The 14990-nt window shown below is 42.8% G+C and overlaps 1 protein-coding gene across 1 annotated transcript in view; it reads left to right on the top strand.

The window, feature by feature from the left end:
- The window catches only part of COLGALT2 (collagen beta(1-O)galactosyltransferase 2), a 107630-nt gene that overhangs the window by 71657 nt on the left and 20983 nt on the right, over positions 1–14990 (top strand). The window contains exons 5-6 of the mRNA XM_037506291.2: positions 2368–2572; positions 7556–7675. Of these exons, the coding sequence (XP_037362188.1) occupies positions 2368–2572; positions 7556–7675 (325 nt within the window). The remainder of the gene's footprint in view (positions 1–2367; positions 2573–7555; positions 7676–14990) is intronic.

Raw genomic sequence — 14990 nt, 5'->3', positions numbered from 1 at the left:
ATGTGCTAGGAGATGCTTTCCTAACTGAAGGAGGTTAAACAGTTCTTAAACAACACTTCATATAAGTTATGTTTGCAGAGTCTCTTCATAGCCTTTATTATGTATGGCCCATTCTATAACCCTGTCAAGTAGATATATAAGCTCTTACTCCATTTCTCAGGGGAAGAAATTGAGACCCAAAGAGGTTAAGCGTGGATTAAGATCAGACAGCTAAGAGATGGTTAAGATGACTAGGATTCACATCTTCTAAATCTTAATTTGTGACCACTCTACCTCACAGGTGGTCAGTGAGGTAGCTCACTAGGACAGTGGTTAGCTCAGCTAGGACAGTCTTCTAGACACTGAGCGAAATACTAAAGCAGTAGAAGAGGCTGCAGTGCCTAATGGGTGGGTGACAATGCACAGAAAATGATCTGAATGATTAATAATGTATGAGTAACTAGGCATCCAACAATTCCTTGCCCTTCACATGCTTTCCTTGTGAAACCTCACCCTCTATGAGACTGTCATTGCCTAGAACATTCTGGAAATTCCTGTCAAAGATTCCACATATTTTAAGTATGTTTGTTGAGATTTGTCTTCATCTTTTCTCAAATGAATTTGAACTTTGGTGATATAAGTGGCATCATCAGTGGTGGCATGCTTGACTCGGTACCCAATGAGACCTAAGACTGAGCTGGCTCTTTCCTGCTTCACCTCCAGCACCTAACACAGTCCTGGAGGATGACAGGCCCTTAGGAGATGTCTGTGGAATGAACAGTTGGATTTGGAGGGAAGATAAACTGGGTTCCTTGAAACCTGCATGTTCAACACCACCAAGCATGGGTATCGGTTGTCATGTGTGCTTGCTCTCAAGGAAGTTTCAAGAGGAATCTTTCAAAAGTGAAATGCCTTGGTGGCTCCACCAGGGTATTGAATAGGTAACTGCATTGAAAAAAGAGCCCATTTATATGGTTGTACTCTGGCTGACCTTGGAATACAGGTTTGAACTATGTAGATCCACTTATACGTGGTTTATCCATAGTTCTTCATTCATGGATTCAACTAACCTTAGATGTTAGCTGCTTGAATCCTCAAGTGCAGAACCCAAAGATACAGGGAATGACAATAAGATACAAAAATTTTTGACTGTGTGTTGTGTTGGCAACACCACACTGACAAACAGAATTCATGAGCAAGCTGTACAATGCTGGATGCTGCTGAAAGAGCAAGATCCTGGCCTTTTTATGAATAATAATATAGCATCAGTTAGCCATGATAGGAGAACAAAGAAAGAAAGGATTGGTGAAACTGAACAAACAAACGTGCCTATGTATCTGGGTTTCCAGGGGAAGGTGAGTCTGCTGAGATATTTTTTTTATCTGCTTGATGACTCAGTATTGAAATGGAAAACATACCCTTACTCATGGTTGCAATCTTATTGATAAGGTGTTCAGCTGATCACTCTGGGAGGGCAGGGTCATGCATCAGTCAATACCCCTCGCCCCCAGGCATTCAGGTCATACCTCATGATGCATACCCATTGTTCCAGGACAGTGAAGCATCCTGCTTTTGTTAAAATTGAGCCTTGTAGGGTCTGGCATCCTATATTCTTTTAAGTCAGGTAACTAATTCACCAGGTTGTTTTGACCCTGTATTGGAGGACAGAACTGCACATAACCAAAATGGTAGCCAAGCAGGCCATTTAAGTCTAGCAGACCCACACTTATGGGGCAGGGTGGTTCTCTAACCCTCTCTCTATTCAAGGGTGGTCTGTACATGCCTACTTAAAAATATTAACCACAGTGTAATGTTATAATTTTAATAATAGCCAATACTTATCAACGCTTTCTTGGCATTAAGCCCTATTCTAAGCACTCTTTAGGCTTTACCTTACTTAATTTTCACAGGCAACCCCAGGGAGTAGATCACATCATCACTCTTGTCATCCAGTTGAGAGACTAGGCCCAGCAAGGTTCAGCAACCTGGCCAATACCTACAGGCCATGCATAGCTGAGCAGAATTTGAACTCGAAAGTCAGTCACCAAATCTGTGCTGTTAATTGCTTTGTACCATCTCTTAATATTCCAGTTTAATTTTCAATCATAAATCAACATAAAATACACTTTTATGAATTTATTAAATCAAGAGATATGCTGGAACCAAAATTACTTTTGACACTGAGACCCTTTTCATGTTTTTTATATGTGGATACCATTTCTGGACCATAATTGGAAATTTTTAGGTGAAGATCATGGGAATGGAGGTGACATGGTTGGGGGGCCTCCATTTTACTTGTGATAAGTTAGGAGAAATCAACTTAGCAGATGACTGGGAAAGATGAAGTTCTCAGATCAAAGAGCATAACCAACCAACTTTCTTTTATAGGGCTTCTATAAACGGACCCCAGACTACGTTCAGATTAGAGAATGGAAGAGATTGGGCTGCTTCCCAGTCCCAATGGTCCACTCCACATTCCTAATTGACCTCAGGAAGGAAGCTTCTGACAAGCTGACATTCTACCCCCCACACCAGGACTACACTTGGACCTTCGATGACATCATTGTCTTTGCCTTCTCCAGCAGGCAAGCAGGTACTGCTGGTATTCAGTTGTGCTGCCACTGTGCAATCACTGAAATAACCAACTCTTCTGCTTTCTGCATCTTATTAAAAGATACTCCCATGATAGTAAATGAACTTCCTTTCTTAGTAATGTTAGGGCCAATTAATTGTCTGCAATAATCATAACAGCACCCTCTGTGTTGCTGTCCCTATGGACACCAATGGCCAAGATCCAGCTATTAACAATGACAGCCATGCTCTTGGGCCCAACAGAGCCCTCCTTTTATGGTCACGACACAAGACATTATTGTGACCCTTGCACTGAACTATTATGACATGTGTTCTTGAACCAATAACTAGATTTGGGGCTGGGTAGGAAGTTTTTAGCTTGGCCCTTTGCTTGGCCTATTCACTGATGCTTCAGTCTTCATTGATCAGACTTCCCACTGACCTTCCCTGGACACTGAAAGCTGGTGTGGAGACAAGGGTTGCTTGGTGATTCAGTCAGTGGAGGAAGGAGAGAGAGGCAGAACTCTGAGATTTGCTTTTGTGCCCAGCTTTGTGTTAGGTTTTGTGTCAATCAGGGAGAGAAGATCTTTTTTACGCTTTTTTTTTTTTAATTGAAGTAACATTGCCTCATAACATTATATATCTCAGGTACTCATTGTGGAGAATAACATGTATATTCTATATTTGGTTCACCCCTAAAAGTCCAAATCTAGCCTTCGACTTTTACTTATGGAGACATAAGTCCTAGTTACCAGAGAGTGAGAGCCTGGGGTCAGATCTATGGCAGGTCAGGAGTCCAGATGGCGTAGAGTGACTGTCAGGTGGGAAAGGAAAGGGCTTTCCTGACAGGCATGCAGACCTAAGGTTGTGCTTCACCTGACATGGAGTGTTTTCAGGAGTCTTGAGTAAGCCTGAGAGCCCCCCACAGTCTACAGGGCATCTCTGCGTTCTTCCCTCCTTAGGTCTGAAGCAAAGCAACTCCCCTCTCTCTTGAGTCTTGATGGAAGGCACTCAAGCTCCCCAGCTGTGCCTCATTCATTGAGCATCCTTTATTTTTATTTTTTAAATGTTCCTCCCACTGCCACCACCATCCCTTAAGCCTCCTTGGTCCTTCCTCCTCCCCGCTCCCTCTTAACTTCAGAAACCTCAGTTTGGTTACCAGTGTCTGCTAGTTTATAACTGTATTGCCTTATCAGTTCCTCCACTTTTTTCCTTATTTTACCCATATCTGTGAAATCACCCAATCACTGTCTTTATCTTTCTGGAGTACTTTGCTTTGGCAAGTCCCCTTGAGCTGACCATTTTGCTGAAAATGGCAACATTCCATCCTGCCTCATAGTTGAATAATATTCCCTTGTCTACAATATATCCGTTGATATATTATACATCACTCTTCTTTATCCAACCCTCTTTCAGTGGGCACTTAGGTTGCCTCCCTATCTTAGCTAGTGTAAATAATGCCAAAATACAGAGTATCCTTTTATTAAACATCCAAAATAAGTGTCTGCATGTCCCTGTAGCACCAACCCTTATCCTTCACCCCTGACTGCAGTCATTGACACATGTGAGTGATGAGGGAGAGGGGCTGCTCAGTGACCCCAGTAGCTGTGCTGTGGGCATGGCCCATCGAGCATGTCCCTGGGGATGTCACGAGGGCCAGGAGCTCACATCTGTCTGTGGCCAGCGATCTGGGCTCTGTCACGTGGCCGCTGGAGCCATGCCTGGTGCCAGCCATCTGCTGTGAATCAAAGAGGCAAGAGATGTGGGCTGCTTGTCCCTGGGCCTGAGCAAAAGTGCTGCCTGTGTGCAGGGATGGAAACGCAGCAGGCACTGCTGCTGAGATAGTCCTGGGTGGGTACTTGACTTTGGCCCTTTAGGGCCAGAAGTTTACTACTAATGACTTCCCGTATATCTTTGGGCAAGTCACAACCTCCTGAGTCTGAGTTTTTATCAACAAGAATAGAGATAAATATTTCAATCTGCAGTGTCGAGGTGCTATGTGAGAACAAGGAAATGCTTGATATTTTCATAGAGGAAATATCAAAAATATAGTTTCACTCACCTCTCATCTTCAAACAGGATATTGTTTACCCTGAGAGTGCCAGATTCCTTCACACACTTAACTAATTATCAACACACTTCTTTTCGGTTTTTAAAAATTTTTACCAAAATTTTCATGCATATAGTTGAAAGAATTCACATTGTCCCCCCATGATTTATTATAAAATCTGAAATCCCTTGCACATCATCCCTTGTCCAAGTTCCCTCTTCTAGAAGACAAAAACTTGAAATTCTTCCACATGACATTAGTGTGCCACTTACATCCATGTGTTTAAATAACATGCTTGTTTTCTTGATTTTCTGGGTTTATTTTTGGCATTATCTATCAATTCTCCACCACCAAATGCAAGGAGTTAGCGCTCTCTCCTTCTTTTGCCCCCTCCACACAAACACAGTCTTCTCATCACTCCGTCTTCTTGATAGTTACATGGTAATTTTTAATTTATTAGTTTTATTATTGAGATCACATTGGGTTAGAGCACTCAGGGGAGTAAGTTCTCACCTCCTCATCTGTGTATCACCCCCAACCCCACTGGCGCACCCATGTTTCTTTATCATATGCCAATGGGCCCCTCCACCCCTTTTTCCCACTACTACCCTCCCCTTCTTCTGGAATCATATTTCTAGGCTTTGTTTTGGTTTAATTTTGTCAGTTCCTTTGTTTTGTTTCTCTGTATTCCACATACAAGTGAAATCATCCGGTATTTGTCTTTCTCCTTCTGACTTACTTCAAACATAATCCCATCCAGTGCCATCCATGTTGTTGCAAATGGCAAGAGTTCATCTATTTTTATACCTGAGTGGTCTTTCATTGTGTATGTACACCACGTTTAATCCATTCATCTGTCGTTGGGCACTTAGGTTGTTTTTGCAATGTGGCTATTGTGAATAGAGCTGCAATGAACATAGGAGTGCACTCATGCCTGTGAATTACTGCATCCTTTGGATAAATGCCAAGGACTAGAATTTCTGGATCATATGGTAGATCTATTTTTATTATTTGGAGAAACCTCCAGTTTTCCAGAGGGACTGGACCAATCTGCGATTCTGTTTCTTGTTTTGTTTTTTGATATGGGCCATTCTCACTGGAATGAGGTGGTATCTCATTGTGGTTTTGATTTGCATTTCCCTGATAATAAGTGATGTTGAACATTTTTCTCATGTGCCTGCAGACCATTTGTATAATTACAAGGTAATTTAAGAGAGATTGTTGGTCATTGTTTTTGCTAGTAGGATCATGTGAATTGTCCCCCATTTTTAATGTAGTTTTATTATTTTGAATACAACCCAAAGCTAATCCCTAATTGTCTAATACTCCTCTTGGGATTTTCCTAGTCAACAGAAGTTCTCTTTGCCTGGTTGTGAAGATGTCTTCTCTGAAACCTTCTGACATACTAGATCTAACCTGAGCAGCCCACAGGTCTCAGTCAGGAACCCTCTTCTCCTCTTCTGCAGGGACTCCTAAGTCTTCCTGGTTTGTAATCTTCCTCCTCCCTTCTTCCCTCTACCTGCTTCATCTTCTTCTACTCATCCAGAAGCTTTCTGAGAAAGTGTGATGGAGGTAAACATTGATGACCTTGCGTGTCTCATGGCCTCTCTGGTCTCCTCCTACTTGATGGATAGCTTAGCTGGTATAGCCTTTTTATTGAAGCTTTGGAAAGTTAAATAGTAAAATGATTTACCTAAGTAGGGTACAGAGGCCAACTACACATCAAATCTTTTCCCTTCCACTTCCTAAATTCATCATGACTTTGCAAGAGGATTCGTTTTGCTTTGAAGTCCTCCAAAAGCGTTCATACAGGCAAATAGCTGAGACAGTGAGTTCAGTTGGGGAAGGCAAGAGAAGTGTCACTGCTCCAAGTGGACCAGCCCTGATTGGAGCCAGATTCAGTAAAGAGGACAAAACCTCTTTTCTGTTCTTATTCTTCTCTGTTAATGCCATGAGACAGTTTCACCTGATTTGGCAGGTGATGCAGCTGATGGGAGGGAATTTCACTGGCATGACATAGAGCAGTCACTGTGCAGGCAATTCGCTCTTGGGAGAGCAGGGATGATTATGGCAATTAACAAATCAGAGACTGGGACACATGGGTCAGTGCCAGGCAGATTCATCCTTTTAATTAAGCAATTCGTTCAGTGGTCAGGACTGTCAGTTGCTGGAGCTTTATGAGACCGTCTTGATTGCTGGATTCTTAGTTGTGGAGTTGAACACAGATGCTATTGAACTCTCAGGGAAGCCAGCCAGCTGGAGCTGCGAAGGCCACTGTTGAATATAAGAGGTTTGTGGCATGTTTCTGCTACCCCCATATTGCAGGTTCTTAACAGGACTTGAAATGCAGACTCCATCTGTCCCTTTCTGAATCTGGTATAGCAATTTCGTGGTTCTTGGTTGACTCCAAGTCCATGTCTGCTAAGACAGAACACTAAGGATTATTGAGAATTTCAAATTTCCTTTTTTTTTTTTGGTTCTACACATGCCTAGATTTAGCTTTCATAATCTGGCAGTGCTACAGGATTCTCTTGTTTGCTTCATATCGAATATGGATTTTATTCCCCATCTTCATGTTATTTCCTGTAGGTGGATTAGAGTGTTCCATTCTGTTCTCTGGAAAGGATTCCTTGCCTCCTTGTTGATCCTTTCCTGCTTTTCATGTTCATTCCAGGCCACAAATAGTCTTTTTCTTCAGAGAAAAGAAATCAGTTTCCTCTGAGCTAAAGAATGGCCCAGGGTTTTTATTAGCCCCCCCCCATTGCTATGTTTTATTTTCTTAATAAAAGCTAATTTTTTGAGATCTGCAGGCAGTGCCGCAACAGTTACTTGTTGAGCTTCAGTGACAAACTCAGCAGCAGCCATGGTCCAGTCTCCTTTTCCTTAAGCTGTCACTGTAAAACCAAGATGAGTGTCTTCTGATGGGTTGTCTTTGCTCTTCTCTTGGGTCCTCAGGTGTCCAGATGTACCTCTGCAATAGGGAGCACTACGGCTACCTGCCCATCCCCCTCAAGCCCCATCAGACGCTGCAGGAGGAACTGGAGAACCTCATCCACGTGCAGATAGAAGCAATGAGTGAGTGACTCAGAGCCTGCCATGGCTCTTGTCCATTGCCACCGTGACCACACCAATCATTCTCCCTTCTGCCAGGACTGGAGTCGTACAGCCATCAGTCTGAATTGGCTGCAACATGCCTACTCATTTGTTCCTTCATTCCTAAACTTTTCATATATGAAATGTGAATAGGACAAGGTCTTTTCTCCCTGGGAGCTTCTGGCAGGCAGAGAAAGCAGCAGTGCACAGCAAACACATTCCACCAGATTACAATGGTGTTTGTGGTAGGGACTTAGGCTAGCTTGGTTGCTCTCTAATTATATGAATCTGAGCAAATCATTTAACCTCCTTGATTATGACATGGAGATAATGAGAACTTCCAGTGTTTTGAGGCAAATGCTCCATGACATATAAAGTTTAATACAACAATAATAATTATGATTTCTACTAATAATATCTTATGATGCAACAGATCCCAGTAAGGATTTTTTGTATATTGTCTCATTGTCATTTTCTCATTGAAACTTTTAACAACTTGATGAAAGGGGTTTTATTATTCCCATATGAAAGATGAATAAATTGACATGTAAAGGTACTTTTCAGGCAAGTAACTTGTCCTAGATCATTCTGTTAAACAAATGACAATTGGGATTTGAACCAGAACTCTCTCCAAAGCTCATGTCCTTAAATACGCTTTCCTATTACTGCTGGTCTAGCATGATGTCAGGATGGGTAAATGCTCAACAATCTGTAGTTACACTAATTCCCATGCATAATGTGCAGCTGTGGCTTCAAGAGAAAGTTACAGCTCCACCCTGCCTGAGGGAGGATTTTGGAAATGGCTTCCCGAAGGAGAGGCTATTTGTACTGGATTTTCACATTGCATCCAAGAAATTCTGTTATTCATCCCTCCAGCGTAGGGGTAGTAGGGGTGACTAGGAGGGCACAACAGGAAGTAAGGCTGGAGTGCTCAGTCAGAAGGATCTCTAATGTCTAAGAAGGGAGGGCGTTTTCAAAGGTATTTTACCAGAGAAAGAGCAGGTTGAAATCTGGGTTTAGAAAGGTCACTCTAGCCATGCAGTATGGATGGATCAGGGCTGGGCTGTGGATGCTGGTTTCAAGCCAGAGAAAGAGTCCATTGAGGACACAACATGGCAAACTAGGAAAAAGATGGGGAGGAGCCAGGCTAGGGCAAGGGTGGTGGGGCTGGAGAAGAAGGAACAGATGAAGAGAAACATGACAGACTTGAAAGGACTTAGCTAAGTTTGTGGGTGAGCAAAAAGGAGGCAGAGAAAAACTGCCAAGTTTTGACTTAAAGTATTTGGGATGACTGTGGGAATTTTCAGTGATTTAGAACATATAGGATAACAGAGAAATTTGCAAGGATTATGAGTTCATTTTTAAACCCACTGAGTTGCCTGTGAGTATGTTTCCCATCCACCACCCTGCTCTGCTCCATTGACAACCATACATTTTTTGCTTATCACGTTAGTCTGAAGTCATCACCCATTACTCATCATCTGGTGGGCACCCAGGAACTATTTGTTGAATAATTGAATGAATGAAATGAGTCTAGGCAAAGATTCACTGTGAATTGTTGGAGAGATGAAGCTGGAACTTAAGTGCTAACAGGCCTAAAGATATTGGTGAGTTGGGGCTCATCAACAAGATAATGTGATATCACAGAATTTCAAGAAACAGAAGCATGAGATGTGAAAGAAGAAACTTCAAGTAAGATAAAGGCTGAAAACAAAGTGCAGTGCAGTTTTTTGCAGTTACTGTCCATAGCAAAAATAGTGTCAATAAAGGCTGAATCAGAATTCAAACTAGGAGAGAAATGAGACGTAGGAAATAGAAAGTGGGGATTTTTTTTTTTTTTTAATAAACATGGCTGGGGAGGACAGACAATAACAATTTAAAAGATGCATCGGAAGAGTCCTTTATAGCAAACTTCCCTACTGTATTTCCACAGGAAAATGTTTGCAAAACATTAATCAGCTCTATTATCAGGGGTGGTGTTGAACAAATTGCCCCCATAGGTTATACCTGGGGAGGAGCATAGCATTCCTGCTGTGACAACATCTGCATCCTGATGTGCACACCAATTTGAAAGCCATCTGGACTTTCCTTGTCTCAGTGATCCTAGGATTGAAAAAGAAACATTTTTCAATGAAATCGCTATTGTCCTCGAAGTACCAAGAATGAGGGCAATGGAAATAAAAAGTCTTCATGGAGGGGCAATGCAGGTTGAATAAGGATCTGGTTCATTGTGACAGTATTTCTGGGACCAGCCCTTAGGACTTTCTTTTGTGATTTTCTTTAAGGCACACTTTTTCTACCCCTGCTCTGTGTTCTAGAGGACGTATTTTACTGCCTAGAGGTGTATTTTACTGCCTTTAGTGCATGCAATGAGTACATGACATATAGCTGGCACCAAACAAGTATTTGCTGATGGCAATGCCAGACAAGTGAATGAGTGTATGAAAATTGTGTTGCAAAGAGCATTGAACTTGAAGCCAGAATAATGGACTTGTACCCAGACTATCACTTGTCACAATGTTAATTATATTGCCATATACATTTCTAAAAGGAAAGGAGAATCACCCCCTCAGAGTGTTTCATTCCTGTGCATGTAGAGTGAGAATAATAACACTGACTTGGCAGGATTGGAAGGAGCAAATAAAATAATAATAGACATCAAATCCATAAAAAATGAACCTGTTTCTGTTATTAGGGCTGTTAATACAGCTGTCAGTCTTGATTCCAAAACTGTCAGCACAAGCAGGGGCCAGCCAGAGCCTGGCCTTCTCTTGGTTTCCCCAAAAGAACTGAGAGCCTAGAAAGTTCTCCATACACAGAAGTTCAATATTGTCAATAAGTATTTTTTTTAAAAGATTTATTTATTTATTTATACAAGCACTGGGTACAGTCAGAAGTGCGGGAGGGTGAGAGAATTCGCCAGTCAGAGCGGGGAGCAGAGCAGGCAGACTGACGAAGTACACTGCTGAGGGGAGCAGTGGGCGGCAGAAGAGGTCTGCGCACCATGTGGGACCCTCGCCTGGTGGCTGGGGATCAAACCGGCACTGCAGAGGCTGCAGGCAGCTTCGCAGCCCAGCGCTCAACCACTGACCACCAGGGAGGCCCGTCAATAAGTATTTTAGTTATGACAAATAGGCACGTGGCATGCTAGGCAGGTAGAATTCATTTGAGAAGAACCTGTAATTTAAAGCTGTTTTTATTCATCTCCCTCTCCATGCCAACTCGAGTACTGGGGCCAATTTACATATGGTAGTTTAGTTAATTCTTGTGTTTATCTTCCTTGCATAGTTTTGCTGTAATCTCAGGCTCTGAATTTTAAGTTGAATAAGAAAATAAGTGGAAAAAAAAGAGAAGAAGTGGAAAATAAACCTTGGAGGGTGAGAGTGCAGAAATATCAACTGGAGGCCCATGTAAGAAAAAAGGCTGGTGATGTTGAAATCATATCTGAAAAGTGTCTCCTCAGGGAAGGTAAGCTAGCACTTTGAACAGGGTTGGAACCCGTAGGCAAAATAAATGACTGCAACTGGTCTCTACCCATTGAAGCATTAGAAAAGGCATTTTATTCATGTACAGACTTTGAATCTCTACTTATAATATGTGATGGTACTGGATAGTCAAAATATAACCTATCCTGTTTCTGGTGAGTTTATATTTAACTGGGGAGATAAGACAGCCATGAAAATGACCCCAACAAAATATCGTAATGCCCTGTGAAAGGAGGAGATAGAAAAACAACAGGAATTGGAATAGAGAAATATTGTTATGGGTTGAGCTAATCTAGGAGATGATCAGTCCTGATTGTTCTTAGTCTGATACTGTAGAAGTGTGGAGTTTAGATATGAAGGACCGTACAGGCAGAGGAAACAAACTGAGCAAAGACATCTGAGCCTGGAAGAGAGTAGAACAGCAGGAGGAAATACAGTTTGGAGAGGACAGTGGTTTAATCGCTGTGGTCCTTGAATGCCCAGCTAAAGCATAGTGTCCATCCTAAAAGCAGTAAGAGGCCAACGAAGCTTTGGAGAGACAGTCAGACTAGAGGTATTTATTCTATGTTCTAAGGATTGTTGAAGATACTGAGGATACAGCAGTGAGCAAAACCTGCAGAAACTCTGCCTGCTAGGAATTTATACTACAACACAGGAATAGATACAGACATGTGAACATTGTGGTGGTGGGGGTGTGTGGAGGGGATATCTCAGGCATAAAGGACTCACATGCTAGGCCATTAGGAAAGAGTGTGGGTGCTCTAGGCACAAAGGACGATGTGGTTGGGTATAGACATGAGTTGCTGAGAGGAAGGAGATATGGGTGTGGAGGAAGCAGCAACTAGAGCACATGCAGCCATATGGCCCCAGAAAGGAGTATGAGTTTTATTCTAAGGGTCTTAGGGATCCATGTGGAGGCAGGCGTGTGGGGCCTGATGGGGAGCTAAGCATTTAGAAATATCACTCAGGCCATGGTGTGGGCAGTAGAATGTAGGGAAGCAGAGCCTCTGTCCTAGTGAGAGATGACGGTGGTGGCTGCAGGCTGCACCATGAGGTGATGGGAAACATATTTGGAGGCAAAGTCAGCAGAACTCACAGAGACCTGGATACAGCTGATAAGGGCAAGGGAGGAAACAAGGACGATGCCATGATTCTGGCCCAATATACCACTCAAAGAAAGGGAATGGTGTCGTGGGGAGGGAAGTTTTTGTCATATGTGCTTAAGATATTTATTAAACATCTGAATGGGGAGATTAGCAGGGAAGTGGATGTGGGAAACTGGAGTTCAGGGAAGGGGAACCAGCTGGAGACATTTGAGAATTGTCAGCATTGAAAGAATATTTGAAGCCATGGAACAGTGTGAACTTTAGTCAAAAAAAAAAAAAATAGAGAAAGAGGAGGAAAAGTCGGAGAACAGATCCCTGGGGGAGATAAACAGCAGAAAACTGGAAGGGAAAACTGAGATGTGTTTCAAGAATGAATAGATGCTGAGAAGTCAAGTACAGCTTGAGGAGAGATTTGCTCTTTGAGTCTGTAAAGTGCAACATCTGTGGTGAGCTTGAAAAGAGCCACTTCACTGCAGTGATGGGGACACAAGCCCATTTGAGCAGACCAAAGAGGATGATGGGAAAAGGAGAAGGTGCCATCTTAACATGGAAGCAGAGAAATGGGTGGCTCTGAGGGGTGAGAGGTCACTGGAGAGGCTGTTTTATGTTGTGTTGATTTTATTTTTTTTAAGATAGAATTTTACAGCAGGCTGATATGCTAATGAGAGGGAAAACTTAATGATGTAGAAAGATGGGGATTTTAAGACTAAAGTCCTTGTGAAAATAAGAGGATCATGCCCTGGGGCCATGTGGGAGAGATTGCCCTGCACAGAAACAGCAGGGCTTCTCCCCAGTAGCAGAGGAGGAGACTGTGGTGCAGATGCAGCTGGCTTTATGGACTCGAGGTAGAAGGAAGAGGTAGGTTTGCTTTGACTTGTCTGTTTACTCCATGAAGTATGCAGTCCAGTCATCAACTCGAGGGAGATAAGAGAGGCGTCAGGACAGTAGACAAGAAGAAAAATAGATCTTTCAGAGCAAGAAAGTGAATTCACTCTGGAATATCATTGTTTCTTTTGGCAATGTCCAGCCCATTTGACACCTGTGGTTGTAATTTTGAAGTGACTCAGTGTTCTTGTCGGTGCTGAGTAAAGGGACAGTCACATCAGGTTTTATCAAGCAAGAACAATGGAAGGGACATAAGGGTCTTTACAAGGGGTGGTTAGAGTGCTAGCCCATGAAATCTGGGCCAGATACTAGAGGAAGTGTGCACATGACAGGTGTGATGGATGAAAACATGGCAGTGGGTCCTGCAAGAAGGATTGTTGGTGCCAAGATCAAGACCCTAAAAGTCAGGTGGTTGGCTGCATCACCACCTGGATGCTGAGGTTTCTAAGATGGTGGCAGTGCCAGTGCCAGTGAGATTGGGAGTCAGAGGTCAGAGCAGTAGTAACAGAGAGGGTATGATCAGCAGGTGGCGGGGAGGGAGGTGCTAAAAGATGCCTCAGAAAAAGCTGGGGGTTTTGAAAAATGAAAAGGAAACAGCTTGGAGGGAGTTGGGGATATGAGAAAAATCAGCTTCCACTCTGACAGTTTAAAGGGAGGCAGTGTTCCCGAAGGAAAGCCAAGTTAAAACAGAAAGGCAAAGGGACATGCAGGAAAAGAAGAGACTGGAAATGTGAGGGAGCTTGTGAATTGCAGACTTGAGTTTCAGAGGCCAGAGTGGAGAGCTTGGGTGGGGTTGGAGATGGGTGTAACAGCAACAAGGCCAACCCTTCTCTTAAGCCGGGCCCATCATTGTACATGTGTTTACTTGTTTAGTACACTGGGTGCTGTACAGAGTGCTTAAGGGTGTGTTTCTGGACAGAAAATTTGAGGGTAAATGACAAGAGAGTTCATCTTGTAATGATGATAGAAGTGAACGTGTTATGTAGTTTGGGGAGATTACAAGTCGGAGCGTGAGGTGATGGGAAATGGTTGGTGCCCATTCTCCATGATGACATTTGTAGGCAACAAAAATCATGTAAAGATTATTAAGGTTGTTGGACTTGAAATTAGAACTGAGAGTTCCAGTTCTGCCAGTGCCAGTCACTCATTTGAACAGGGGCAAATCTACATCTGGGTTGGTCTCAATTGCTTCATGTATAATACAAATAACAACCAATAAATACATAAACTAGTAAAAAGGTGAGGATAAAGTGATGTCGTGGAGCTAAAAACCATGAAATAAATTGTGAAACACTTCTGTGCCAAGTATGACAGCTTATGTTCGAGAACAGATCTGAGCTTAAGGAAGCAGACTCTGGACAACAATGTGCAAAATGAGTTGGAATGAGGCCACAGAGAAAAGTGTGTAAAAATACTCTAAAAACTCAGACATAGTGAGTAAGGGCTGAGCGAGGGTGGTGGCTGCAGCACTGGGAGAAGTTATGGAGAAATGATGGGAGAGAATGGTTAAAATTTATTCTCAGTACAATCTCTCAATTACTTTTCCAGACTGGGGCCTGGATGTGGTGGGCTGAATGGTTATGTGCTTCAGTGTAGACCACAAAGGAAGAACAAGGGATGGTCCTCCAGGAGCAAGGACTTAGCTCATTGAGCTACTGTGAACCCACCCAGTTGCCAAGGGCCACTTGACACCCACGATTACCTTTCAGGGGCAGGGTGGGGGGGGGTAAGGTTTGAGTGTGCATCAGAGCTCGGTTCAAATACCCACTCTACCAGCTCTCTGATTTCAGCATGTTGTGGAAGCTTTTGTTTCCTTATCTG

This window comes from Talpa occidentalis, unplaced genomic scaffold (genome assembly GCF_014898055.3).
Source record: "Talpa occidentalis isolate TD23 unplaced genomic scaffold, MPIMG_talOcc4v2.1 talOcc4.12, whole genome shotgun sequence".
NCBI lineage: Eukaryota > Metazoa > Chordata > Mammalia > Eulipotyphla > Talpidae > Talpa > Talpa occidentalis.
This window is presented reverse-complemented; position numbering and strand designations above follow the sequence as displayed.